This window comes from Leptopilina heterotoma, unplaced genomic scaffold, assembly GCF_015476425.1.
Source record: "Leptopilina heterotoma isolate Lh14 unplaced genomic scaffold, ASM1547642v1 Lhet_123, whole genome shotgun sequence".
NCBI classification, from domain to species: Eukaryota; Metazoa; Arthropoda; class Insecta; order Hymenoptera; family Figitidae; genus Leptopilina; species Leptopilina heterotoma.
The window spans coordinates 2,976,183-3,001,693 of NW_025110842.1; the positions used below are offsets into that span (position 1 = coordinate 2,976,183).

The 25,511-nt window shown below is 28.7% G+C and overlaps 1 protein-coding gene across 9 annotated transcripts in view; it reads right to left on the bottom strand.

The window, feature by feature from the left end:
- LOC122512669 (dorsal-ventral patterning protein Sog) overlaps nucleotides 1-25,511 on the bottom strand; it is a 223,569-nt gene that overhangs the window by 124,098 nt on the left and 73,960 nt on the right. The window contains exons 1-2 of one of the 9 annotated variants that reach the window (XM_043628639.1): nucleotides 25,461-25,511; nucleotides 19,748-20,062 (exon numbers count right to left, since the gene is read on the bottom strand). The exons of 2 other annotated variants lie outside the window; for them this stretch is intronic. In XM_043628639.1, the coding sequence (XP_043484574.1) occupies nucleotides 19,748-19,877 (130 nt within the window). In that variant the 5' untranslated portion in view covers nucleotides 19,878-20,062; nucleotides 25,461-25,511. Of the gene's footprint in view, nucleotides 1-19,747 lie in introns of all 9 variants that reach the window. 6 more of the 9 variants (XM_043628643.1, XM_043628641.1, XM_043628640.1 and 3 more) reach the window with 6 other exon arrangements.

A 25,511-nucleotide genomic window follows, 5' to 3' on the forward strand; every position in this document is an offset into this window, starting at 1 on the left:
ACAATTTTAGCGTTATTTTAGTGTTGGCATTACTACAATTTTAGCGTTATTTTAGCGTTAGTATTACTACAATTTTTGCGTCATTTTACTGTAAGTGTTACTACTATTTTAAGCGTCATTCTATTCTTAGTGTTACTATAATTTCAGAGTTATTTTAGTGTTAGCGTTACTACAGTTTCAGCGTAACCATAGTGTTAGCGTTCTTGAATACAGTATAAGCATCAAAATAATTTTAGAGTTTTTGTAGTATTAATTTTTATAATGTCAAAATAGCGTTAGCGTGACTAGTTTTAGCGTTTTAGCGTTTTTTTTAGTTTTAGCTATTAATATATTAGCGTCTTTATAGTTTTAGCGTAATTATAGTGTAGTGTCACTAATTTATTACCTTCACTACGATTCTAGCGTCTTCTAAGTGTTATTATAGTGTTAGCGTTTTTAAAGTGTCAATATAGTGTAAGCGTCAATATGCGTTCAATTTTTGCGTTCTCTTAGCGTTATTAAAAGATTAGAGTTTTTGTAATGTCAATATAGCGTTAGCGTCACTAGTTTAATCGACATTAAATTTTTAACGTCATTATAGTGTTATTTCCATTACAATGTTAGCGTCCTCATAGTGTAGTGTCAGTATTCTTCTGCTGCTACCGTCACTAGTTTTAGCGTCTTTTAGCGTCACTACAATATTAGTTTCCCTAATACTAATTTACTGATAGCTGATTTCTAATATTAGCGTCACAAAAATTTGTCCTTCTTGCACTATTTGGGCCAGTACAATTTAGTATTCTTTTAGTGTTAGCATCACTAAAATTTTGTCAATATAGCGTTAACGTCACTAGTTTTAGCGTTATTATAATATTAGTGTCACAAATATATTAGAGTCACTATAATTTTAGTATCATTATAGTGTAGTATCACTAATTTATTACCGTCACTACGGTTTAGCGTCTTCCTAGCGTTACTATAGTGTTAGTGTTTTCAAAATGTCAATATAGTGTTAGTGTCCATACAATTTTAGCGTTATCTTATCGTTTTTGTACAATTAGAGTTTTTACAATGTCAATATAGTTAGCGTCACCAGTTGTAGCGTCTCTATATTTTTAGCGTCATTATAGTGTTATTTCTATTTCAATTTTAGCGTTCTCTTTAGCATTACTATAGTATTGGTATTTTTCTAGTGTTACTGTCACTAATTTTAGCGTCCTTTTAGTGTTCTTAATATTAAATTACTCTTAGCGTGTTTCTAGTGTTAGCGTCACTAAAGTTTTTCATTATTCTAGTATTTGCGTCACTACAATTTATCAGTATTATTATTATTATTTTATTATTATTATTATTTTATTTTTATTATTATTTATTTATCAGTATTTATCAGTATATATTTATTCAGTATATCAGCGCCACTAGAATTTAGCGTTTTCTTAGTATTAGCGTTACTACAAATTAGCGTGTTTCTAGTATTAGCGTCACTGCCATTTAGCGTTTTTTAGAGTTAGCATCACTAAAATTTTTTGGTTATCCAGTATTAGCGTCACTAGAATTTAGCGTTTTCTTAGTATTAGCGTTATTATAAATTAGCGTGTTTCTAGTGTTAGCGTCACTAAAGTTTTTCAATATTCTAGTATTTGCATCACTACAATTTATCGATTTTCGAGTATTAGCGTCACTAGAATTTAGCGCTTTCTTAGTATTAGCGTCACTACAATTTAGCGTTTTTTTTAGTGTTAGCATTCACTAAAAATGATGTTAATATAGTGTTAGCGTTCTATAATAGTGATAGCGTCAATACAGTTTTAGCGTCCTTATAGCGTCATTAAGATTAGCGTTCTTCCACCCAAAATATACAATAAACAATACAAAATTTTTAATATACAATATAGAAAATAAAATTTGTTAAAGATTGCAATCAACAATTTTCACTCTAGCCTTGTAATTTTTAACGCATTTGTCATATTGCATACTAATTGATAATATGATTGACGATAATACTACTGTTATTGTATTCGTTCTTGAACTTTTCAGAGATATTGTGAATATTTTATTATTTAAATAAAACTATTATTCACGTATCTCTTAATTTCTCTCATATATTACGATTTTTTTTCTATCGTCTATAATAATTAATTGTATTTTATTTATTCTATTTCCACTAGAGTGTCATTATATGAATAAGAGAGATTTCTATTTTCCTAAAATTTCCTCATTTTTATTTCGTTTTTTGCTCTGGAATTTTCTTCTTATTATTGTTATTTCCTCTTTTTTTTGCAAACGTGTGTGTAATTTAATCGCGCATTTATGACATTATTGTTTTATCGAAGTTGTTTTCATTCGATATATAAATATATATCTATATAAGAGTGAGGATTATAAAAAGGATTGTAATCACTATTTATATACAATGCTCTTTTGTGTTTAATAATAATAATTGATTTTTAATTGTCACTTTTAATATTGTCATTGAAATTCTCTAATTATTATTATTCATTGATTGATTTGAAAAAAAAAATTAATTCTGATGATTGTATTTGTGTCACTTGGTTCTTTTTTAATTGGAGGGAATTTTACGAGAAAAAAATTAATAATGACGCTAACGCTAATAGTGAGGCTTACATTAATAGCAACGCTAAGAGTGACGCTAAAAGTGACTCTAAAAGTGACTCTAAAAGAAACTCTAAGAATTAATTAATTAAACTAAAAATAACGCTAACGCCAATAGTGGGGTTCACGCTAATAGCAACGCTAAGAGTGACGCTTAAAGTGACTCTAAAAGTGACTCTAAAAGTGACTCTAAAAGCCACTCTAAGAAATAATTAATTAAACTAAAAATGACGCTAACGCTAATAGAGGGGTTCACGCTAATAGCAACGCTAAGAGTGACTCTAAAAGCCACTCTAAGAATAACTCTAGGAGTAACTTTAAGAGTCACGCTGAGAGTGACGTTAACAAGCACAAAGATACTAACGCTATAATAACGCTTAAAAGACGCTAAAACTGTATTAACACTAACACTAGAAGAGCGCAAAACTGAAGTATCGTTATCACTATATTATCAACACAAGAACGCTAATATTATAATAACACTGTAAAAACGTTAACATTATAGTGACGCTAAAAAGATACTAAAACTGTAGTGACGCTAACACTATTAGAACGTTAAACTGTACGCTATGAAGATGCGACCAGAAGTGCAGAAAAATTAGTAACAGTAACGCTAACGAAAAAAAAACACAAAAAATATCACAAGTTCAATTAATTTCATTGAAAAAATTAGTGACGGTAACGCTACCGTTAACAAAAACACGAAAAATAACATAAATCCAGTGAATTTTATTTTAAAAAATTAGTGACGGTAACGCTTAAGAAAAAAAAATAACAGTATTTTAATCAATTTCATTGAAAAAATTAGTGACGGTAACGCTAACTAAAAAAGCACAAAAAATAACAGAAATTTAGTCATTTTCATTTTTAAAAAATTAGTAACGCTGACGCTAGTGCTACAAAAAACACCAAAAATAATAGAAATTCAATCAATTTAATTAAAAAAATTAGTGACGGTAACACTAATGCAAATAAAAACACTAAAATACAACAGAAATACAGTTCAAGAAATAAAATTAGTGACGGTACCGCCATAAAAAAACAGTAATTCATTCAATTTGTGCTAGTTACAAATTAGCGACGGTAACGCTAACGAAAAAACATAAGAAATTCAGTCACTTTTATTGAAAAAATTAATGACGGTGATGATAATGCTAAAAATACTAAAAAAAATAAACAATCAATCTAATTAAAAAAATTAGTGACGGTAACGCTACCTTTAACAAAAACACGAAAAATAACAAAAATTCAGTGAATTTCAATGAAAAAATTAGTGACGGTAACGCTAATGAAAAAAAACAGAATTTCAATTAATTTCATTGAAAAAATTAGTGACGGTAACGCTAACTGAAAAAGCATAAAAAATAACAGAAATACAGTGATTTTCATTTAAAAAAATTAGTAACGGTAATTAAAATTCTTGGATAAATAAGTATATTGGAAGCATTAACAGTGACAGGAGTATTAATAGTGACGGTAACGCTAACGATAATTACAAGTTTTCAGTAAATAATTGTAATTAGAACTGACAGTGGTAGGAGTATTGATAGTGACGGTACCACTGATAATAATCGTAAATCTAGTTAAATTTTTTCCTAAATTTTAGCATCGTTATTGACGGTAACGCTAACGGCTATTAGTGATTTAAACAGAGAAAGAGTTTCTTTCAGCCTTTTTTTACTTTAAATAGATTTTTCGCTTCGTTTTATTCAATCCAAGACTTATTATATATTATAAATTAAGCAAACGTCAAAATTTTTGTCCTGTAAATCAAAAATCTGGTTTAAAAATCAAAATTTTGAACTCATTTTGATTTTTTTAAAACATCGTCTTCATTATACTCGTTTTCTACTAAAATAAGGTCAGAGATTTTAAAAATCTAAATTTTGATCTTCAAAAATCAATATTTGATCTAAAAAATCAAAATTTTGATTTTTTAAAACTTTAAATCGACTTTTCGTCTAATTTAATTAATCCGAGACCTGTACCATACTTTAAATTAAACAAACGTCCAAATTTTTGTCCTGTAAATCAAGAATCTGGTTTTCAAAATCAAAATTTTGAATTTCTAATTAAAAATTTTGAATTTCAAAATCAAAAATTTTGACTTTCTTTAAACCTAACTGTCATTATACTCCTTTTCAACTAAAATGAGGTCGGTGATTTCGAATCTTAAATTAAAAAAAGGTTTTAAATGTAAATAAAATAAAAAGTAATATAAAAATTCATTAGTTATTATAAAAAAAAAATCAATGAATAAAATTTGAGAGAGAGAAAGAGTTGGTACGCTTAAAAATCACATGATAAATGAGAATTAAACTCAATTGCGTGAAATAATGAAAGAAAGCCTGCCGAAAAAAAAGTAAAAAAAAAATGTAATGAAGAAAAGAGAGAAGAATTTCTATAAAAATAACTACACTCTCATTCGACATTGTTGAATACTTATGGTTAATAAAAGCAAGTAATTAACTTTGACGTTGGTCAAGGTCGCCTATCTTCCTCGCCCAGACAAATTTTTTTTTTTTTATCCTCCATAATAGAAAGACACATATTTCTCGGATTTATACAATATGATCTTTTTAAATGAAGCGCGAACTGAGCGCGATAATTAGCGAGCTAAAAATGAGTGGATGGTGGGGAGAGGGGGGAGGGGAGAATAGATGGTTAAACACACAAAAGACGGAGTTCCCGATTAACAACAGCTGTTTCTCTCTCTATATATATATATATATTGTCACAATGGAATGCAATTGTAGAGATTCCGTGATCCGATTTCGTGCTTGCCTCTCGCGAAACAAACGATCTCATTCGCGGGAACTAAATTACGTTAAGCGATGATCTCAACATCATCTTATTAAAAAGGCGCGCACATTACCAACTCTCTATATATATACATATATATTTGACCATCAAAGAAAAATTTTATTTCCACGAATCTCGAATGAAGCGAGCGAAAAAATTTCATGATTCCATTAATCTTTAGTCTCCCTCTCCCCCCCCACTCCACCCCACCTCCTGCCAAGTGTTGGATTGACAACGCATACAAATTCAAATCACTCATTCTCTTTTATAAAGTAATAGTGATGAATCAAATTAAAATAGCGCGCAATGTGTCTCATAATTTGTAGGGCGGGGAAAAAATTCGAAGAATTTTTTATTTTTTTGAAAATTGACGTTCTAATGTAGAATCGTATGGAAAAAAAGGTGTCAGTGTAATTAGTGTTACCGTCACTGATTGTACTGGTGACGCTATATTAAGGCTGCAAGAAGATTTATAGATAGCGTCAGTGTCACTGGTAATAATACTAAAACTGGTAATTTTCTATAAGAATAAGCTAAGTTGACGGTAACGCTAACCGGTAGCACTACCGTCACTAACGATACTAAAATTTTAGGAAAAATTTAACTAGATTTGATTATTATTAGCGTTACCGTCACCGCCAGTATTTCTAATATCCTTTTTGCCAGAGACTTATAATTACCGGTTAGCGTTACCGTCACTATTAAAACACTTCTGTCATTATCAATGTCTCTAAAATAACTATTTATCGAAGACTTGTAATTACCGTTAAAGTTACCGTCAGTATTAATACTCCTGTCAGTGCCAATACTTCTAATATACTTATTTACCGAAAATTTATAACTACCGTTAGCGTTACTGTTACTAACACTAGTAAATTTATAAAAAAAATTTAACTAAATTAATGATTACTATTAGCGTTACCGTCATATTTCAGTCATTGCCAATGCTTCTAATATACTTATTTACCGAAAACTTACAATCATCGTTAGAGTTACTGTCACTAACACTAGTAAATTTATGAAAAAAATTTAACTACATTGACGATTACTATTAGCGTTACCGTCACAATTCATATTTCAGTCACTGACAATGCTTCTAATATAATTATTTACTGAAGACTTGTAATTACCGTCAGAGTTACCGTCACTAACAATAGTAAATTTCTAGAAAATTTTAACTAGTCTTACAATTACTATTAGCGTTACCGTCACCATAAGTCTGGTTTATTTTGTTTAAAAATTTAGTAATAGCAGTATCATTGCTAGTGACGGTAACGCTAATAGTAATTACAAGTCATCAGTAAATTGGTATTTTAGAAGCATTGGCAGTGAGAAAAGTATTAATAGTAACGATCACGCTGAAACTAACCATAAAACTGGTTTATTTTGTTTACTATTAGCGTTACCGTCACTATTAATACTTTTGTCACTGACAATTCATCTAAAATGTCTATTTACTAAAGACTAAATTACTGTTAGTGTTACCGTCACTAGCAATGATACTGCCATTACAAAATAAACCAGAAGTATGATGACGGTAACGCTACAAGTAAACAAAATAAACCAGTTTTATGATTAGTTTTATCGTGACCGTCACTATAATTACTCCTCTGAATGGATCTAAAAATACCTATTTACTGAAGACTAGTAATTACTGTTAGCGTTACCGTCACTAGCAATGATACTGCCATTGGTAAATTTTTAAATAAAAGAAACCAGTCTAATGGTGACGGTAACGCAAATAGTGATCGTAAATATAGTGAAATTTCTGTAAGAATTTGCTATTATTAGTGACGGTAACGCTAACGGTAATTACAAGTCTTCAGTATATAGGTATTTTTTAGAAGCATTGAGAGAATTATTAATAGTGACGGTCACGCTAAAACTAACCATAAAACTGTTTTATTTTGTTTACTATTAGCGTTACCGTCAGTATCAATACTCCTGTCACTGTCAATTCTCCTAATAATATACTTATTTACCGAATAGTTGTAATTACTGTTAGCGTTACCGTCACTAATAATTGTAAATTCCTACAAAAATTTAACTAGTTTTACAATCACTATTAGCGTTACCGTCACCATAAGTCTGGTTTATTTTGTTTAAAAATTCACTAATGGCAGTATCATTACTAGTGACGGTAACATTAACCGATATTTAGAATACTATTTCCATTACCAAGTTTCTAAAGAAAATAAACCAGACTTATTGTTAGCGTTACCGTCACCACTGTTTTTAAAAACTCTTTCCACTATATCTTCCTTTTACCGTTAGAGCTACCGTTAGAGCTACCGTTAGAGTTACCGTTAGAGAAAATATTGTAAAAACGTAAATGTCAAGCGAAAAAACGTCATTGTAAAAGTAGCGTTTAATTCCTAAGGGTAATAAATAACATTACCGTTAATAAACAAAATAGTAAATATCGTCAGGTACTATTAGCGTTATCACTAATCCTAGCTTCGTAAAATATTTTTACCGTCACTACTGTCATCAGTCCTTATTTATAGCGATATTAATAATTAATAATGTATAATAATTAACAGGGTTAATAATTAAATAGCGTTAGCGTTATCATAGCGTCATCACTAATACTAGCGTCTGTAAATATTTTTTACCGTCACTACTGTCATCAGTCCTTATTTATAGCGATATTAATAATTAATAGAAAAAATATTTAAAATAATTAATAGAGTTAATAATAATGAATAGGGTTAATAGTTAACGCTAGCGTTAACGTTATTATACCGTCATCACTAATTCTAGCGTCATTAATGTTTTTACCGTCATTACTATCACAAATCCTAATCTTATTCTATTACTATCATAAATAGCGTTATTATAATAATTAATAGAGTCAATAATAAATTAATAGGATAATATCAATAATTAATTAATAGGATTATTAATTAATTAGCGTTAGCGTGATGATAGCGTCATAAATATTAGCGTTAATAATATTAATAGCGTTACCACAATTATTAAATTCTTCACTATTATTAACATTATCCAATAATTTTAAACGTAAATTTTTAAGTAACAACTATGAATAGTGTCATCACCTAAAAATAGCGTTACCGTTCTAAAATTGATATTTATTTATTAAAATTACAGTCTATTTAAAACTATCACAATTGTTTCAAAAAAAAAATTACCTACTTGTTTCCTATTATTAAATTTACAATTTCTTTCAAAAAAAAAAAAAAAAAAAATTATTAATTAAATAAAAAAAAATGAAAAGAAAAAAGGTGTCAAGATAACTATAAATATTAATTCTCAATAAAATTACAATATAAATTTTCTGTGATTCTATTATTAAACATCATTAGGGATGCTATTTTCTGTATCCAAAAAGCCACTAACCTATTAGCCATATTATTGCTCTTTCGCTTCAAACATTATTGACAGCCAAATTACGTCATTAATACATTTACATTCATTGAGTCATGGTCCCAATGAATTTACGTTATATATATACATGTCTCCTGCCTCTCGTATATATACTACGCATTAGTATCGCGATACATATCTTGATTTAAAACGCACGAATTAAAATAAATTATCTCAATAATAGTGTCTGTGTGTGTGTGAGAGAGACGAGAAGAGCAAAAAAAAAAAAAAATTGTCAACGTCAACTGATCTTAAAATCAAATTTTTAATCTCTTTTCCCCCTTAATAATAAAATCAAATCGATCTCCAGTTTTTTTTTCCTTCTTTCTCAATTCATTTAATCGGTAATTTAATAACGATCGATTATACGCTCGATCAATCAGATGAAAATATTTAATCGCTCAATCAAATCAATATAGGTGTCGATTAGTTTGTACATAGAAAGCAATCGATTTGTCTAATCGATTAATCGATATCAAGATTAAAGTTTCTATTCCATTCGACGTATAATCAATATTTTATTTTATTGCTGCAATTAATCGAATTTAATTATCGATTACATTATTTGATTATATCGATTGTACTCGATTACTACTCAATTATATCGATAGAACTAATCGAATTTATTTATCGATTATTCAAATCGATTGAATCAAATATTTAATTTAATTAAATCGATTGTATATTATCGATAGTCAATTACTAGGATTCGATTATTGAATCGATTGTCAATTATTAAATCGAATATCTATTATTGAATCGATTACCGAATCGATTATTAAATCAATTATATAATCAATTATAGAATCGATTATTGAATCGATTGTAGAATAAACTATTGACTCGATAGTAAAATCAAATATCGATTATTGAATCAATAGCAGAATCGAATATCGATTATTGAATCAATAGTAGAATCGAATATTGATTATTGAATCGTTATGGAATCGATTGTAGAATCGATTAAAGAATCGATTATTGAATTAATTATGCAATCGATTATCAAATCGATTATTGAATCGATTGTTGAATCGAATATTAATTATTAAATCGATTATAGAATTGATTTTAGAATCGATTGTAGAATCGATTATAGAATTGATTATTGAATTAATTATACAATTGATTATCAAATCGATTATTGAATCGATTGTAGAATTGATTATAGAATCGATTGTAGAATTGATTATTGAGTCGATTATAGAATCATTTATTGAATCGATTATCGAATTGAATAATCGAGTGAAATTGGCGATTAATTGCGAGTTGATGATCGATTAATCGAAACGAATTCAACTAACGATTATTATTATTATTATTACTTGCAAGTGAATTAAATGGGGAAAATTTTGATTTAATCATTTCAACACTGAAAATGTTATGTGGATGGAGAGAAGAAAATAAAAAATCGGGTCAATTAAAGTAAAGTGAAGTTTCTTTTTCAGAATCGATATGCCAATTATACAAATCCTTGTCGATTATTCTGTCGACTTTATAAAGGTTAAATAGGATCAATCGAGATGAACAAGAATAACTACGTTAAATCAATAATTTATTGATCTCGTTATCAGTGACGAGACCCTGTTTGGTATACGTATGAATTAAGCTTAATGTTTATAAATATTGTTTTAGGTAACGGTATCAATTTTACTGTATTTTAATTCCCCCTTCTTCTCAAAATCCTAAAATTGAGAAGAATAAATTGATTTCTAAATTCGGATTTAAAAAAAAAAATTAAAAATTCGGATTCACAAAAAAAAGAAAATTTGGAACCATAAAAAATTCCAATTTTGAAACTTTAAAGAATTTAAAATTAAAATCGACAACAATCTCAAAAATTTGTACCTAAAAATCCAAAATTAAAACCGCCGACAATCTCAAAAATTTGGACCTAAAAATCCAAAATTCGGATTTAGAAAAAAATCAGAATTTGGAACTATAAATAACTTAAATTTCGAAAATATAAAAAATCGAAAAATTGGAAAACTTATAAACAGTCTAAAAATTTGGAGTCCAAATCCAAAATTCGAAACCTATCAGAATACAAAATTCGGATCCGCAAAAAAAACAAATTTTACAACTATAATCAATGCAAATTTTGAATCCAAAATTAAAGCCACTAACAACTGTAAAATCTGGACTCGGATCCGAAATTCGGATCTAGAAAGAATCCAAAATTCGGATTCGCACGAAGAATTCAAAATGCGGAAGCAGAAAGAATTTAACTTCCGAATGATTCTAAATTTTCATCATTAAAATTATTAAACACTCTTGTAATTTAGACTTGAAATGAAAAATTCGGATCCATATGGAATCCAAAATTTGGATTCATTAAAAATTCAAAATTTAGAACCATAAAAAAATTCAAATTTCTAAACTGTAAGGAATCAAAAATTGCAAAACTATTAAACGCTCTAAAAATTTGGTCTTCGGATCCAAAATTCGGACTTTAAAATCCAAAATTCAGAACCATAAGCACAGTCAAGAATTCGGATTCACAAAGAATTCGAAATGCGCGGAACTAGAGAGAATTAAACTTTAGAAAAATTCAGTGTCTACCATTAAAATCATTATAAACAATTTAATAATTTGGACTCAAAATTGAAAATTCGGATTCATTACAAAAACAAAATTTAGAATTATAAATAATTCAAATTTCCATACTGTAAAGAATCAAAAATAGCAAATGTATAAAGCAGTCAAAAAATTTAGACTTCAAAATCAAAATTTGAAACTAAAAAGAATCCAAAATTTGGATTCACAAAGAATTCGAAATGCAGAATTAGAAAGAATTTAATTTTTGAATGATTCTAACTGTTCACCTTTGAAATCATCAAATAATTTAATATTTTTGACTCAAAATTAAAAATTCGGATTCATAATAAGTTCTTCAAAATTCGGATTTAGAAGAAAACAAAATTTAGAACAATAAATAATTCAAATTTCCAAACTTTAAAGAAACCAAAATAGTAAAAATTAATCGAAAAATTTTGACTCGAAATCCAAAATTCGGAACCATACAGAATCCAAAATTCGGATTCAGAAGAAAAGAAAATTTAGAACAATAAATAATTCAAATTTCCAAACTGTAAAGAATCCAAAATAACAAAACTACCAATCTAAAAATTTTGACTCGAAATTCAAAATTTGGAACCATACAGAATCCTAAATTCGGATTCACCAAAAAAAAAATCGGAAAAATAAAAAAATCAAAAGTTTGTCACCATAAAAAGTCGCAAATTTTAGTTTTGCAAAATTTCCTCCCTCCTTTTTCTATTATTTTCCAATTTGCCTAGGCTCAATAGTAGTGAAAAGGGGAAGGGGTTGTGAGGGGGTGTTGAGGAATTTTCGTAAATTCTAAAATATCTAAAATTGGCGGCAACACCGATAAGTCTCTCGCATTCTACTTTTGTAAAACGTGAACCGGTTCATGTTGCCGGTTTCTATAGTGGCGTTGACGCGGCTCAACAGGCATTTCTCTCCTCTCTCTCTCACACGTAAAATATAAACGCCACTTATGTTTGCGTGCCATGTAACGACCAACTACTGTATATACACCAACGACTATGCGTATACACAAGCGCATAACAAACTCCCGCAAATGCTCGCCTTCTTTTCCTTCTTTTCCTTCTTTTCCTTCATTTCACCGTTTTCGTTTCAAAGTCGAATTAGCCAGACACGATAAGTGCGCCTTGCTCATTTTTCTTCTTTCTCTCTTTTCTTTTTTCCTTTTTTTTTGCAGCCTCTTTATGCAAAACTTAATCTCTTTCCTTCTTCACAGCTCATGTTACAACAGTTAACTTCCTCTCTCGTTCTTGCATGTTGACAATTTATTTTTTTTCAATACCAAAAAAAAAAGGAAGAAAATTTTTTTTTCCCCGCTCTAAACACAAACGAGAGAAAAGAAAAATCACTAAAATGACCGGTATACTTCTTTTTTTTAAGGACCTCGCATTTATTGCCCTCGCCAATTAAATTTTAATTGCCTCTATAATACTTCGATAGAGAATTTTTATAGGGACAAGTTTTTTTTTTTTTTTTTTTGCAACGTTTGGATTTGGAGAAAAAAAAAGTTCTTTTACAAACGCGAAAAAAATTGCGAAACACAATTTTGTTTGTTTGACAATAAAGAAAAAGAAAAAATTGTGATAAATATTCAGGAAGAGAGGAAAACTTGAACGAAAGGCAAAAAAGAAAGAATTAATTAAAAGGAATGACGAAAGAAAGATAGATTAAAAAATAGAAAAATAAAGAAGAAAGAAGTAAAAAGGAAAAGAAGAAGAGAAAGGAAAAACAGGGAAAAAGAAGAAAAGAAAAAGTTCAAAAAGAATGAAGATAAGAGATAGAATTAAAAAAAAAGAAAAAAAAGAAGAAAGTAGAAAAAGAAAAATAAATGAAAGAAGAATGAAAGAATAAAGAAAAACAAAGAAGGAGAAGAAAAAGAAGAAAGTAAAGAAAATTAAATGAAAGAAGAAAGAAACAATAAAGAAAAACAAAACAAGAAGAAAGAGTAAAAAAGAATAAAGTAAGGTAAAAAGAAAGAATAAAGCAGAAAAAAGAAAAATAAATGAAAGAATAAAGAAAAACAAATAAGAAGAAGTAGAAAAAGTAATAAAAAAAAGAAAGATAAAAAGAAAGAATAAAGCAGAAAAGAGAAAAATAAATGAAAGAATAAAGAAAACATGAAAGAAAGATAAAAAGAAAGAATAAAGCAAAAAAAATATAAATAAATGAAAGAAGAAAGAAAGAAAGAATAAAGAAAAAGAAAGAGATAAAAAAAGAATGCTAAAGATCAAACAAAATGGAAAAGCAGTAATGAAAAATAAAATAATTGTAAAGATAAAAGAAATAAAGAAAAAAAGACAGACTAAAGAAGTAAGAAGGAAAAGAAGGAAGAAAGAAGAAAAGAAGAAGTCGAAAAAGAATAAAGAAAACAATAAAGATCGAAACGCAAAGAAGAAAGAAATTAATTTAAAAAACAATGGAAAAGAAAGATAGAATAAAGAAGAAAGAAAAATAAAGAAGAAATAAGTAAAAAAAACTCAGGAAAAAAGATAAAGAATACAGGAGTAAAAAAAAAATTAGAAAAATAAATGAAAGAAGACAGAAAAAATAAAAAATGCAAAAAAAATAAAAAGAACGAGTAAAAAGGAATAAAGAAAGATAAAAATGAAAGATTCAAAAAAAAGAAACGAATGGTATAGATAAAAGAAAGAAAATGAAAAAATTAGTCAAGAACAAAAAAAATCAATTCTAAAAAAGAAAGAAATAAAGAAAAATTAAAAAAAGACAAAAAGGAAATAGGAAAAGATACAAGAAGAAAGATAAAGAAAAATAAATAAAGATGAAGAATAAAAAAAGATAAGCAAGAAAGGATTAAAGAAAAAAAAATAAGTGAGGGCGGAAAAAAGGAAAAAATTTAAGAAAGAAATAATAACAAGAATAGAAAAAGAAACAAAGTAAACGAAAAAAGAAATTAAGAATATAGAAAATAAGAATAATCAATAGAGGAATAAAGAGAATAGAATAAAAATAAATTAAAGAAGAAAGAATGAATAAAGAAATACCAAAAAAGAAAGAATAGACAAAATAAAGAAGATTAATAAGAAATGAATAAAGAAAACACAACAAATGATAAAGAAGAAAGAGAAAAATGAAATTAAAAAAGAAAAATAAATACGAAATTAACAACAAAGGAAGAAGAGTAAAAAATTAATAAAGAATAAGAAAATATAAATAATAATAATAAGAATGAAAAGAATAAAGTAAAAAGCAATAAAGGAAAAAGAAGAATAAATATTAAAGTACAAAGAAATAATAAAGAAAGACCAAAAAAGAAGAAAAAAGAGTAGAATAGAAAAAGGAAAACGAAAGATCATTAAAATAAAGAATAAAGAATAAAGAATAAAGAATAAAGAATAAAGAATAAAGAATAAAGAATAAAGAATAAAGAATAAAGAATAAAGAATAAAGAATAAAGAATAAAGAATAAAGAATAAAGAATAAAGAATAAAGAATAAAGAATAAAGAATAAAGAATAAAGAATAAAGAATAAAGAAATAAAGAATAAAGAATAAAGAATAAAGAATAAAGAATAAAGAATAAAGAATAAAGAATAAAGAATAAAGTAAATTATTATGAGAAAGTAAGAAAAAAAGAATGAAGAAAGATAAAGAAGAAAGGATTAAAGAAAACAGAAAAGGACATTACAGAAGAAATAAATTAAGAAAACAATAAATTAAAAGAAAAAAGAAAGAAATAAAAATGAAAAAGAAAGTAAAAAGAATAAAGAAATAATGAGAAATATGAATGATAAAAAAAGAAAAAAATGAAAAAGGAAGAAAAAAGGAAGGAAAAGTAATGATTAAAAGAAATAAAGAAAAAGGAATTAAAGAAAAAAGAAAGAAGAAAGAAATATAAGCATAAAAAGAAGAAACAATAAAACAAAAAAGAAAAAAAAAGAAATAAAGAAAATAGTAGAAAGATTTAAAAACTGAATAGATAGAAAGAAAAAACTGAGAAAATAAAGAATAAAGAACTATGAAAGAAAAAAGAATAAAAAATAAAAAGAAGAAAGAAATTAAATGGAAAAAAAGAAAGAGGAAAGGTAAAAAATATTGAACAAAAAAATTTTTTTTAAAGAAAGAAAGAAAAAAAATGAAAAAATAAAGAATAAAGAACTAAGAAATAGTAAAGAATAAAGAAGAAAGAATAACAAAAAAAGAATTAAAACTGATTAAAAGGAGAAACCAGAGAGAGAGAAATAAATAAAAATGAATAAAGAATTTATCATTTCAATAAATGAAAGAAAAAGAAAAAAAGAACTTGAAAAGAAGAAAGAAAGAATAATGAAATAAGAAAGAAAAATATAAAATAATGGAAAGATTTAAAAACAGAAAAAACGAAAGAAAAAGAATGAGAAAATAAAGAAGAAAGAAAAAAGAGTAAAGAATAAAGAAGAATGAATAAAAAACAAAAAAGAAGAAAGAAATGAAAAATGAGAAAGAAGAAAAAGAGAAATAAATAAAAATGAATAAAGAAGAACCAATAAATGAAAGAAAAAAAGAAGTATTAAAGAATAAAGAAAAGAGAAAGAATAAATAAGTAAAAAGGAGAAAGGGGTAAAGAATTGAGAATGAAAAAAGAATAAAAAATGATTAAAAAGAGGAAGAAGAAAAAAAGAAATAAATAAAAATGAATAAAGAAGAAAAATTAAATGAAAGAAAAAAAAAGAACCATGAAAGAATAAAGAAGTGAGAAAGGAAAAAAAGAAAATAATAAAAAAGGAAGAAAGGAATGAATGAAATGAATGAAAAAAGAAAGCAAAAAATGAATAAAAAAAGATTGAAGCAAAAAATGAAAAACAAAAGAAAAAAGAAGGAAAGAAGGAATGAAAGAAATAGAAAAATCAAGAAAAAGTGGAAAAATGAAGAAAAAAGAGAAAGAAAGAACGAGAAAAATCAAGGATGCTAACAGAACATTTAGAGAAGGGAAAAAAAAATTATAACATCATGTGTGCTTAATCCCTTTATCATAAAACCAACACACCTGGTAGGATACAGGATACGGTTTTATAATTCCTAAGCTCGTGACATGTAATTTACAGATTATGATAGCTACTCAAACCTGCAAATTAAGTAATAGCCGTTGACGATTAAAAAGACCTTAACAACCGCGGTGGCGATATACTTGTTTTTTGCCTTCTCTCTTGCTCACTTTGCTCTCTTCTTACTTAACAGGCAGTGTTGAATTTTTTTTTTTTTTTTGCCTTTTTTTGCCTCCTTTCATCCTTCCTTTTAAATCCCCCTTCACAAAACAAAATGTCCCTAAATCATTAAAAACAGCGCGCGCACTTTCTGATCAAAATCCTTTTTTGTCCACTCGTCTAACTCGTGTGTACTACATTTTTATAAACGTTCTTGGTAAAATCAAGTTAATTGTACAGTGTGTGTTTGTGTTGGGAGATAAAAAAGAGATTGGAAAAAAAGGTTTATATACTTAAAGAGTTGGGAATGAAAATGCCTTTTTGCGATCTGTGTGAAAATTTGTTTTCCGTTATATGGTAGAAGAGTTTTTTTCTTCTTCTTTTTTTTGGAGTGAATTGAATTGTAGAGCGGATGCTGTAAATGGTATTTTTCAATAATTCAGGTAATGTTAAGAAGGTAAATGCTGTTGGGAATATTTCAACGAATGCTGTAGAACAAATGATTAAAAATGGAAGAAATGCTGCTGTAAATAGTTCACTATTTGATGCACTAATTGCTGGGACGAATAATGCAGCAAATAGTTTAGAAGATGCTACAACGATTTCTACAAAAAATCCTGCAGCAAATACTCCAACAGTTGTTGCACTAAATGCAGCAAATAGTACAACAGTTGCTGCACTAAATGCTACAACAAATATTGCAGAAAATATTTTTTTAGTTGCTGCACTAAAAGCAGCAATAATACAACAAATATTGTAGCAAGTACTTTAGTAGTTGCTGCACTTAAAGCTACAGAAAATATTGCACCAAATGTTGCAGCAAATAATTCAGCAATTGATACAATAAATGCTACAACAAATATTGCATCAAATACTTTCATAGTTGTTGCAATAAATGCTACAACAAATATTGAAGCAAATACTTTACTAGTTACTCCACTAATTACTACAATAAATAATGCAGCAAATCACTAAATGCTACAACAAATTTAGCTTCAAATACTTTACTAATTGCTGCACTAAAAGTTACAACAAATAATGCACCAAATGCTGCAGGAGATACTACAGATACTTTAACAAATGATGCACTAAAAGCTGCAACTAATATTGCAGCAAATACTGTAGTAGATGCTGCACCAAAAGTTACAACAAATATTGCAACCAATGCTGTAGCAAATAATTTAACAAATATTGTAGTTAATACTTCAACAAATGTTGCAGCAAATACTGTATCTATAGTGCTTAGTGATGCTGTACCTAAGTCACCAAATGTTTGAGCTAATGCTGTAGCAAATATTCCAACAAATACTGTAGCAAACACTTCAACAAATGTTGCAGCAAATATGCCATTAAATGTTGTAGCAACTATTCCAACAAATACTGTAACAAATATTCTAATAAATGTTGTACCAAATACTCCAAAAAGTGTTTTAACAAACACTGCATCTAGTGCTGTACTTTACTCTCCAAATATTTCAACAAAGATTACAACAAATTCTTCAGAAGAAACTGCAAAAAATTCTAAATGAAATACTCCAATAAATACTTCACTAAGTGCTGCTATAAATACTACAACAAACATTGCAGAAAATACTTCAGAAGATACTACAACAAATTCTAAAACAAATACTGTAGCAAATTCTCTAACAACTCTCCTAACAGATGCTGCATCGTATTCACAAAGAAAAGATGAATTAAATACTCAAACAATAGCTACAATACTGTAACAAATACTCCAACAAATGCTTTGGCAAATAATTTGACAAAAATTGTATGAAATACTTAAACAAATGTTGTAGCAAATACTGTATCTTTCTTACTTTATTCTCCAAATACTTTATCAAATGTTGTTGCAAACAATATAATAAATTTTGTAACAAATTTCCCAATAATTATTGTAGCAATTACTCCAACAAATGTTGTTACAAATGCTATATGAAATGCTGTACCTATAATGCACCAAATGTTCCAACAAATATTATAGCAAATACTTTCAGAAAATGTTGCAGTAAATATTTCATTAAATGTTGTTGCAAATACTCTAATAAATATTGTACTAAATACTTCAACAAATGTTGTAGTAAATAATTTAACAAATATTGTAGCAAATACTTCAACAAATTTTGTAGCAAATACTGTATCACATTTCTTACTTTATTCTCTAAATACTTTAACAAATGTTGTTACAAATATTCCAAGAAATTTTGTACCAAATTCACCAATAATTATTGGACCAATTACTCCAACAAATAATGTTACAAATACTATATCAAACGCTGTACCTAATTCACCAAATTTTCTAACAAATACTGCAGTAAATATTCCAACAAAAACTGTAGCAAATACTTTAACAAATGTTGCAACAAATATTCCATTAAATGCTGTAAATAATAATTTTACAAATATTGTAGCAAATACCTCAACAAATGTTGTAGCAACTTCTGCATCAAGTGCTGTAGTTTATTCTCCAAATACTTCAATAAATATTTCAGCAAATACTTAAAGAAATTTTACATCAAATACTCCAAGAAATTTTGTAGCAAATACTCTAATAAATATTTTATCAATTACTTCAACAAATGTTGTTGGAAATACTGTATCAAATGCTACAGCATTTGATGCAGTATTTACAACAACATTTCATCAAATTTTCCAACAATTTTTGTCAAAAATGTTGTTGCAAATACTGTATCGAATGCTACAGCATTTGATACAGTATTCGCAACAACATTTCATCAAAAATTTTCAACAAATTTTATAAAAAAAAATACTTTAATAAATGTTGCAGAAAATATTCCAAACAAATTTTTTATTCAACTCTCCATAAAATTTTGTGTCTCTAAATTCTCCAAACCCAAAAGAAACATAATAAACATTTTTCAAAAATAAATCTTACATTCATGAATCAAAACCGACGGATAAATCCAATAATAAATCAGAAACGATTTTCAAATCACGAACTAAAGCTCAATAAATCCAAAATTACAACCGCACTTTAACCACAAATTATTTAAAAAATAATCCCACACAGTTTATGTTGTAAAAACAAAAAAAAAAAGAAAAGAAAAGAAAAAGAAAATCATCCATTTCGTAGAAGCAAATCGCTATAGAATGCTATTACAAATGAATACCGGTCTATTGCATGTTAGTTGGTAATAATTTGGATGAAAATCAAGAATTAGATGTTGATGTCGTGTAGGAGTGGGCGGGAAAAGTAACCAAGAGCAAGAGAGAGAGGGAGAATAAAACGTGGTCACTCACCGGTAGCGCGATGTGGCCTCCTCGCCCAATCGTCTTCCATAAGCGGCGCGACCCTGCGTCCGTGCAATGTCATCGGACGATATACGACCACCAAGAGTGTCAGAGGCACAAGACTCTCGTGAAGCAGCATCTTCCCTGCTTGTGGTATATGAACCACTTCTTTTTTCTTCTTCTTCTTCTTTTTCTTCTTTTTTCTTTTTCTCGAAAATTAATCTCTTTCCTTTTCTTTTTTTTTAAATTCACTCAAGTTTCGATACACTGCACATACATAATTCTACATTTCTCTTCTTTTTTGCTGATTTTTTATCTTATCATCTAAAAACATCTTCCATGTACACAAAACACTTTCTTTTTTTCTCACTCTTCTTCTTCTTTTTCTTTTTTTAAAAAAATATTTCTTAAAAATTGATTTTAAAAAACATTTTTTTAAAAGTAGTGTTTTTATCAAAACAAAATTCTATGAAAACTCTATTTTAACCCTTTCTATTAAAACCCTACTTAACCCTCTCTATAAAAATCCTACTAAACCCTCGAATATTAAAACCCTACTTTCAAAACCCTTTTTATTAAAACTGTTCAACCCCCAATATTAAAACCATTTTTTTAAAAACCCTATTTATGAAAATCCTTTTTGAGAAAACCGTCCCTACTTTAAACCATTCTAGAAATTTTTTTAAGCCCTACTAAACCCTTTTTTAAACCCATTTTGACCCATTTTTAAACCCTTTTTTAAACCCTTTTTTTGACCCTTTTTAAACCCTTTTTTAAACCCTTTTTTTAAGCAGCCCCCCAAATTAATGTGAGATAAGGATCTCTCTTTTATTTCTCTGCCTTTCTCTCTCTCGACGCGAGCACTCACTTTCACTCTCTTTTCGCGATCGCACTAATTCGCCTTCTCACTATATCAGTTCACTTCTAGAATGAAAAGGGGAAAAATAATAATAAACTTGCAGATTCTTAATTTTTGTTTTTTTGGAGAACGCTCTAATGATCCTGTAATGATGGTTTTTTTTTTATTTGAAAATATTGACTTGTGGCAATGGTATTTGTGTGTGTGTGTATGTGAAAGTCTTTTTATAGGACTTCTTTAACAGATGTTACACTTTATAGATCTTCTTTTAACAGAGGGTTTATGGATGCTTCTTCAACAGACGGTTATAGATGTTGCATCCTTAAGCGACGGTACTTTATAGGTGTTCTCCACTAAAAACCAACAGTGCATGTAATCCTTAATGGATGTATTCACTTTTATGGGTATTCTTTAATAAACCCTCGATCTAATTTTATAGTTTATCCGCAGTTTTATCCTTACGCTCAAAAAGTCCTTTCCGTTAATTGCACAAACACTTCCGTCTCTTGTTACAATTTTTTTCTTGATGTACTGGTATTTTTGCTATTTCTAGATTTTTCCACTTCTTCTTGCTCTTCTTTTTTCTTCTTTTTCTTCTTCTTCTTATTGCTCTTCTTCTTATTCTTCTTCTTGATGCTCTTCTTTTTTTCCTTCTTCTTTTTGGTTAATAATCGAAAACCAAAATTATCATCAAACAGGGGAGAAAGCTTGAGAAGATGCTGTACTTTTATTCGTTCTTCTTCCTCTTTTTCTAATTAGCGAAAAATACTTAAAAGTTGTGTGAATTCAGTTCGAAGATGCTGTACTTCTTCCTACTATTCCTCTTTGGATTAGTAATCGAATTCTCCAAAAGATGCTGCAACGGATTTGCCACTAGATGTTGCACCGAATTCTCCAACAAGTGCTGCAGGAAATTCTCCAACAAATACTGTAGCAAATATTCTGACAAATGTTTAAGGAAATACTCTAGAGAATAGTTTAGCAAATACTAAGACAAATGCTGCAGCAAATACCCCAACAAATACTGCAGCTAATACTCCAACAAATACTCCAACAAATGCTGCAACAAATACTGCTAACAATCCTTCAACTAGTGCTTCAGCTAACAGTCCAACAAATCACTAAATGCTCTTCACTAAATCCTCCAACAAATACTAAACGAAATTGTCAGTCAGATGAACCAAATACTCCAATAAATACTGTAGCAAATGCTCCAACAAATACTGTAGTAAATACTCCAACAAATACTGTATCAAATTCTTCAAAAATGCTGCACAAATAATCTAGCAAATGTTGATAGAATTTTTCAACAAATGCTGTAGCTATTAAAACTTTTCAAGAAAAGCGGCTGCAAATTCTTCAATTAATGTTCCAGCAAACACTCCAACAAATTCTGCATTAAATCCCCCAATAAATTCTGCACTAAATTCTTCAACAACTGCTGCACGAAATTGTTTATTAGTTGCGCTAAATTCTCCAACAAATATTGCAGCGTATACTGCACCAAATATTCCAACAAAAGCTACAACAAATGATGCATCATATAATACAACAAATAGTGCATAAAATGTTCCACAAAATACTACAACGATTACTACAAGAAATGTTACAGAAAATACTGCATCGAATACTGTACCAAATATTCAACAAATTCTGCACTAAATATTCTAACAAATAGTGCACCAAATAATCCAATAAATGTTGCTATTACTACAGCAAATACTGCAATTAATTCTGCTACAAATACTCCAATAAATGCTGCAGCGAATAATGCACCAAATATTACAACAAATCCTTCTCCAAATTCTTCACTAAATGTTGCTAAATAATTTCACTTTTTGCTTCAGGAAATACTCCAAAAAATACTGTAGCAAATAATCCAATAATTTTTACTAATTTCTTTACCAATTCCTTTATTAATTCCTTTACTAATACCTTTATTAATTCCTTTACTAATACCTTTACTAATTCCTTTACTAATACCTTTACTAATTCCTTTATTAATTCCTTTACTAATTCTTTTACTAATTCCTTTACTAGTTAATCTGCAAATATTCCAACGAATTCTGTTGCAAACAGTCCAAGAAATGTTACTATTTGTTTCTTTAATTTTCTAGTATAAATTTTCCAGTGAATTCTGTTGCAAATACTATAATAAATGCTGCACCATATACCACATCAAATATTCCAATAAATGCTGCATCAAATTCTTCAATAAAAATCACTAACTCTTCAGCTAATACTCTAATAAATGCAGTTGCAAATACTGTACCAAATATTCGAACAAATGCTGCAGCAAATACTATTCCAAAAAGTGCAGCAAATACTATTCCAAAAAGTGCAGCAAATACTATTCCAAAAAGTGCAGCAAATACTATTCCAAAAAGTGCAGCAAATACTATTCCAAAAAGTGCAGCGAATACTATTACAAATACTGCAGCAAATACCTCAAAAAATACTGCACTAAATACTCCAAGAAATACTGCACTAAATAGTCCTAGAAATACTGCAGAAAATACTCCAAATAATGTTCCTAATTCTTCAGCAAATTAAACAGTGAATTCTGTTGCAAACACTTGAAGAAATGCTGCAGCAAATAAAATGCACTGAATTTTTTCACTAGTGCTCCACCAAATTCTTCTCCTAATGTTGCACAAAATTATTCCACTTATGCTGCACTAATTTATCCAAATAGTTTGTCCAATGCAGCATTAAATTGCTATCCGGTTACTGCACTAAATTCTTCCTACTTCTTCCGCAGACGCTGCAAAAAAACTTTCTGCTGATGCTGCACAAAATTGATCCTCTGACGCTGCATCAAAATTGTTCCTAATTCTTCAGCAGATTCTACAACAAAATTTTCCGAATTTTTCAGCAAGTGTTGCACTGCATTTTTTATCAAGAGCAGCACCAAATTGTTTATCAACAGCTAAACCAAAATGTTTATCAAATGCAGCACCAAAATATTTATCACATACAGAACCAAAAAGTTTATCAAATACAGCACCAAAATGTTTATCAAATACAACACCAAAAAGTTTATTAAATACACAACCAAAAAGTTTATCAAATACAGAACCAAAAAGTTTATCAAATACAGAACCAAAAATCTTATTAAATGCTGCACCAAATTGTTTATCAAATGCTGTACCAATTATTCCTAATACTTAGGCAAACTCTGTAGTAAATATTTCTGCTAATGCTGCACCAAAATTTTTATCAAATGCTGCACCAAATTGTTTATCAAATGCTGTACCAATTATTCCTAATACTTAGGCAAACTCTGTAGTAAATATTTCTGCTAATGCTGCACCAAAATTTTTATCAAATGCTGCACCAAACTGTACCTAATCCTTTGCAGATGCTGCAGTAAATATTTCTACTGATGCTGCACCAAAGTTTTTATCAAACACAGCACAAAATTCTTTATCAAATGATGCATCAAATTGTTTATCAAATGATGCATCAAATTGTTTATCAAATACAACACCAAATTGTTTATCAAATACAACACCAAATTGTTCATCAAATGAAGCACCAAATTGTTCCTAATTCTTTAGCAGATGTTGCAGTTTATTTTACTGCTAATTCTGCACAACATTTTTTATCAAATGCAACACAAAATTGTTTATCAAATGCTGCACCTAATTGTTCCTAATTCTTTAGCAGATTCTGCAGCAAATTCTGTTGTTGACGCTAAACCAAATTATTTATCAAATGCTGCATTAAATTTTTTATAAAATACAGCACCAAAAAATCTATCAAATACTGCACCGATTATTGCTAATCCTTTGCAGATGCTGCAGTAAATATTTTTGCTAATGCTTCACAAAAATGTTTATCAAATGCAGCACCAAATTGTTTATCAAATACAGCACCAAATTGTTCATCAAATGAAGCACCAAATTGTTCCTAATTCTTTAGCACATTATTTTGCCAATGCTACACAACATTTTTTATCAAATACAACACCAAATTGTTCATCAAATGGAGCACCAAATTGTTCCCAATTCTTCAGCAGATGCTTAAAAAAATATTTCTCCTAATGCTACACCAAAATGTTTGTCAAATGCAGCACAAAATTTTTTATCAAATGCTACACCAATTTGTTCATCCAAATGCTGCACCAAATTGCTCCCAATTTTTCCTCAGATGCTGCAGTACATTCTTCCGCTAATCCTGCACCAAAATTTTGTTTCTACTTCAAAATCAAAATTCTTTTCTCAACTTAAAAAAAGATTCTTCATGATGCAAAACAATTCCAATCTTAATCCGCACCAAATATCTTTCTCCAGTCGAAAAGAAAGAAAAAAAAACCAACTTAAAATCATTCATGTCAAAAATTTCTGTTTATCATAAAACATTTTCAATGTGTCTCCGTCGAGTTGTGGGTGTATCGAGAGGCTGCACGAGAATGCCACGATGATATTCTGCCTCGGCACAAAAATATCCGTGCATCATTTTATTCAAAAAAAAAATACAGAAAAAGAGAGCCAAAAAGTGGGAGAACCACTAGAGATATTAAATTAACAATTAAAAAGAAAAAAAAACTGAAATCAAACAGAAAACCCTCCTTTCGAAAAAATACGCACACAAATAATAATAAATAAATAATTAACGACGTGTTGGACTAAATTGTCGTCGACTCGATGGTCCGACAATTTTTGGCACTGGTACCTTGATCATCTGACACGGAATGGAGCGACGCACGACACTTCACCGTCAATGGATTTTGTGTGTGCCCGAGAGAGAGAGAGAGGGAGAGAAAAAAAGAGAGAGAGAGGCAAAGAGGTAATGAGAGAAATTAAGAGAGAGAGAGAGAGAGAGAGAGAAAATGAGTGTGGAAGGTAAAGCGAATGTAACCGGGCAAAAGCTTGGGATGCGAGTGCGCCTGAAGCGAGCGAACGACTGAAC